The sequence below is a fragment of the Notothenia coriiceps genome, unplaced genomic scaffold, assembly GCF_000735185.1.
Source record: "Notothenia coriiceps isolate Sejong01 unplaced genomic scaffold, NC01 NC01_scaffold00015356, whole genome shotgun sequence".
Classification (NCBI taxonomy): domain Eukaryota; kingdom Metazoa; phylum Chordata; class Actinopteri; order Perciformes; family Nototheniidae; genus Notothenia; species Notothenia coriiceps.
In genome coordinates, this window is record NW_011348057.1 from 7,148 (window position 1) to 11,536 (window position 4,389).

The 4,389-nt window shown below is 48.5% G+C and overlaps 1 protein-coding gene across 1 annotated transcript; it reads right to left on the minus strand.

The window, feature by feature from the left end:
* Positions 1 to 234: 234 nt before the first annotated feature.
* Positions 235 to 3,863, minus strand: LOC104948878 (zinc finger SWIM domain-containing protein 8-like; the record flags this gene model as incomplete). The annotated part of the gene is made up of 5 exons (XM_010775107.1): positions 235 to 418; positions 2,410 to 2,460; positions 2,759 to 2,981; positions 3,218 to 3,367; positions 3,514 to 3,863. Coding segments are annotated over 5 exons (958 nt in total), but the record flags the coding sequence as incomplete, so codon positions are not given.
* Between the last annotated feature and the right edge of the window lie 526 nt (positions 3,864 to 4,389).

The window sequence follows — 4,389 nt, forward strand, 5'->3', positions numbered from 1 at the left end:
AGGGAGGAGGCGTTAGGAGATGGTAAGGTAGGAAGGAGGAGATGGAGAGGAGATTCGAGGAGGAAGTAAGGAGAAGGAAGTTGTGAACCGTTCAACCTTGTGTACATGAAAATACATGAAAGTTTGTCTCCTTTTGTCTTCGTCCCAGTAATCCAGGACAACATGGGAGGAGTAGGTTCTGGACAGCCGTTTGGGAACAAAGTGTGGGGGAGGCCAAAGAGAATACGGCACATCTCAGGCCACAGGTGCCGGGTTCTGTGGGGGCCTGGGTGGCCCCCCGCGGCGACGGCTGGGGTGAATGGGTGGGAGGGAATTCCTCCCAGGCTTGATAAAGCCTTGTCCTTGGCCGCTCAAAAGTGTGCGCTCCCTTGCGGCTGGTGGGCCAGTGGGGCCGTGACATTCTGGACGCCGCCCTTGAACCCTGAAACACCGGAAAATACACTGGAATAGATTTAATTCCAGTGGTCCAGAATTAAAACACACAACCACATTGTTTTTTTTGAATCTTTTGGATTGTTTTCAAGGAAACCGCCCAAAGCGGGCAAGCCTGTCCTACTCTCCCATCTCCCAATCTCGCTCTCAACGCATCCACTGTCATCTCAGCTCGCATTGCGGACTCGAGCTCTTTGTTCTATGTGATCGCATTTTTTTCTATTTTTGCTCTGCTTTGAAGTATGGAATAACTGGGAATAAACGTTGAACAACAAACTAAAAGCAATTCGCAGCAGACAACATATGAAACGGTGTAAAAACTATTATACACTTGGCAGATTTTCCTAACAGTACATGAACCGAGGGTCCTAGACCAGTTCATTGCTCATTATCACACTCTTCGGATAATATGTGTATATTTTATGTATGTCGTCCGTAAAGGCTTTTCATTGTAACTGATCTCTGCCCTTGATATCTGAGGTGTGCCTCAACACACTTGATGTGTGGCTAAAGCCTGTGAACCATGTCATTTCTCTTTCTGATAGCATTAGCTCTCAATTTAAAGGATTCCTGCAACAGATTACTCAGATCATCCGTTTGTCGGTCTTTAGTCTGAAAGCCAACGAACTTTAAGCAGATGACCCTTCCAAATTTATTGTGGTGGATGTTTTAAGCTGCAGCCACACGAGGACGATAACGGTCGTAATGCCGCTACAGTTCTCTATCAGAATAGACGGTGTTTCGGCCACACGAGGCCGACAAGGGAAATGCAGATAACAATAACGGGTCCCAAGGTGGGTAGATCTGCGGACGAAACACTCTGGGGTGCCAAACGGCTCCGTGTCTACGCCCTATAATGATAATTTCCTGATGACGCAATATCCCCAGTGTTTCGAGCCAGGTCCCGGTATCTCGCAGGACAGTGCCCCCGGCAGGAGCTTCCAGCTAGATTGGATTGATATGGACACAAACGCGAGTGACGTCTAATCGGACGGGAGAGGAGACACGAAGCTCGGCATGACAACATGCAGCTCCGCCCGCTGTGATGGAGCGATGAGCGGAGCAAAACACACACTTCAAGTTAGATCATCACACTTTAATGACCTCTCAAACTACCCAAACTAGTTATGAATATGTTTATTTTGACTGTCGGGTCACTCATTACTGGATCAGCCAGCTGCATGAGACCACGGATACTGATGGGCTGTCAGGAGAGGGGGAGGAAAAGAGAGGCTCCGTCCTCCGTGTATTATTCTTATATTATTATATAGAGTCATTATTCATTTGTTTTAAAGCTCAATAAATAACAAAGAAGACCTTTGACCGGCACTTTTCTCATTTTGTCCGGAAGATTTAAACTTTAACGGACATGTTGACCGGCGAAATCCCACCTCTGCTGCTAAATCCAGCGTGGAGAATTAACAGAAGGGCAACTGTGGCAACCATGCATGCGCGAGAAGTCGTCTTCGCTGCTTTTGGTGTATTTTATGGCAGAAGTACAGCGCCACCTACAGGCCCGGCATATGTACTACAGCGTCTCCAGTGGTTCGAGCTGTCTCGTGTGGACGGACACGTTTCTGGTGCCTATTGCGTGTGGATGGAATACTTTTTTGATAACGATTTCAGTGTGTTTCCGTTATTGTCCTCGTGTGGCTGCAGCCTTAGAGTTGTACTTTAAGGGTTACGTTATGACTGCAGAGTTTTGTGTGGCCGAAATGTAATTACACATAGGGGCTACGGCATCTATAGATGCACCACCTGGACACCACAAGAGCTGTGACTGCTCAGCTCAGACAGTTTCAGATGCTGAAGGAGATAGTTGAGAGTGAAGAAAACATTATGGAAGTTAAAGAAGGCTCAGTATATTTTCTGTTTCATTAGCACATATCTAGCAAATACATTTTCACCACAAGCCTGCGAGGCCGGCTCTCTATCACAGTGAATGAAAGAAGTAATGAGACAAGGAGAAATAGAAGTTACCTGGATGTGACTCCAGTTCTATAAGTAGGTTCATAGCCCACCATCGCTCTGTATCACAAATTCAATGAAAGAATGTATACACAATTACTGTGGGGAATAGGATTTAAAACAGGATATGGCCTGATACAAGTCATCAGTCTATTGTTGTAGTGTGGACATCAAATGGCCAAATGAGGAGAAAAGTTGTCTACAGCGGACTGTTGTTGACCCCTGGTGTAAAGTACAAACTTTTGCCTCCGTAATAAACACCTGCTGCTGTCAGTCACAGTAGACTTTAATCTGTTGATGGGACTTCAGGTAACTCAGCTATTGTGTGAGTGAGTTCATGAGAAAGAAGTGTGTTTACCTGCTGGTGTCCGTGCTCTTGGCCCTGGCCCCGCCCCCTGCCCTCCGAGAGCCGCTGGAGGAGGAGGAGCCCAGTGAATCAGATGATGAGCTGCTGATGCTGTCACTGTCCTGGCCCCGCCCCCAAGATGTTGCTGCCCAGCCGCCCCGGAGTGGCCGGCGGCTGAGGGTGGGGGAGCTGTCTGAGGTGGTCTCTGGAGCGCTGCTGTCGATACTCGCCATGCCTGTCCAACAAACAGCTCTGTTACTGGAGCCATTTCACAAAGAGCACAAATACGACTAGAACTAACTATCACTTGGGACACCATGTTATTTAGACGCACCCATTAAGTTATACCTGTATCATGTAATGCAATTCAACAGCTCTGACAACACACACACACACACACACACACACACACACACACACACACACACACACACACACACACACACACACACACACACACACACACACTACCCGTGTGTTTCTTCTTCTGGCGCACAGGCGAGCCCCAGCAGCGCTGGCTGTATCCGCAGCGGGCCCCCAGAGCCAGCCGGCTGGGCACCGTGGCCTCCGCCTTAATAGGTGCCGTCTCATTCTGGTGCTCAGCTGATGAAGCAGGCCCATCTGACAGGGTGAGGAAAGAGTACGATGTTACCACAGCGTCATCACCACTGCTAAACCAACATTGAAATCAGAGTCAAAGGGGAATATGCATTTGATTTGACAGTTTTAGAGCCTCCACAGTGTTCTATGAGAGGAGGGGTTCTCACCATGCTCCCGGGGCTCAGCAGTGCTCTCTCCGGCTGTGTTGTTCTGCACTGGGTTCAGATCGGCCTGCTGCCCCACTTCCCCAGATCCCGTGGCAGCAGAGCAGGAGGCTGCCACAGTGGCAGCAGAGGAAGAGGAGGGTCCATGTTTGGAGATGCCCCCTGCTGCTCCGCTCACCCCACTATGGCTGGCAGCAGAGTGTTTGGAAGGGCTGCGCTGGCTGCCAGCTGCTGGCTTGCTGGAGTAGAATGAGCTCAGAGTCTGGGGCTTATGGGTCTGACTCTCCCTGTCCAACAACTTATCCAGTATCTGAGGATGGGGGGAGAGAAAGACACATCGTAAACTCCCATAGCTTTATTTCTTAGTAATTGTGTTAAAGGTCCCATGTCATGGCCATTTCTACTGATCATAATGCCATTGTTGAGGTCTACTAAAATAGATTTATATTGTGTTCCAAAATCGCATTGTTTCTCATACAGCATCTCTGTATAGTATGTGTATTCACTCTCAGTCCTAAACGCCTTGTTGGAGCTCCCTGTTTGTGATTGGTCGAATGTTGCTAACCCCGCCCCGTTCACGTGAACGCACTTCTCAGCTGGAGAGAGAAACCCTGGCTTGATTTACCGAGTTGATAACCAGCGTCGTAGGACCGCTTAGCGAGATCTCGTTTGTTAGGGTTAGTTAAGATAACTCAAACATATCCAGGGTCTGTTGAACTGGCTTCGTAGTACAGGGCACAGGTGACTGCATAGCAGCGCTAATGTCAAAGACACAAACATTATATTTTTCTTTACCAGGATGTAGTGACAAAAATATTTGGGAAGGCTTAGCTTTCCCTAGCCTACAGTACCCGCCGCCGCCCCTGGGTACACTATTGA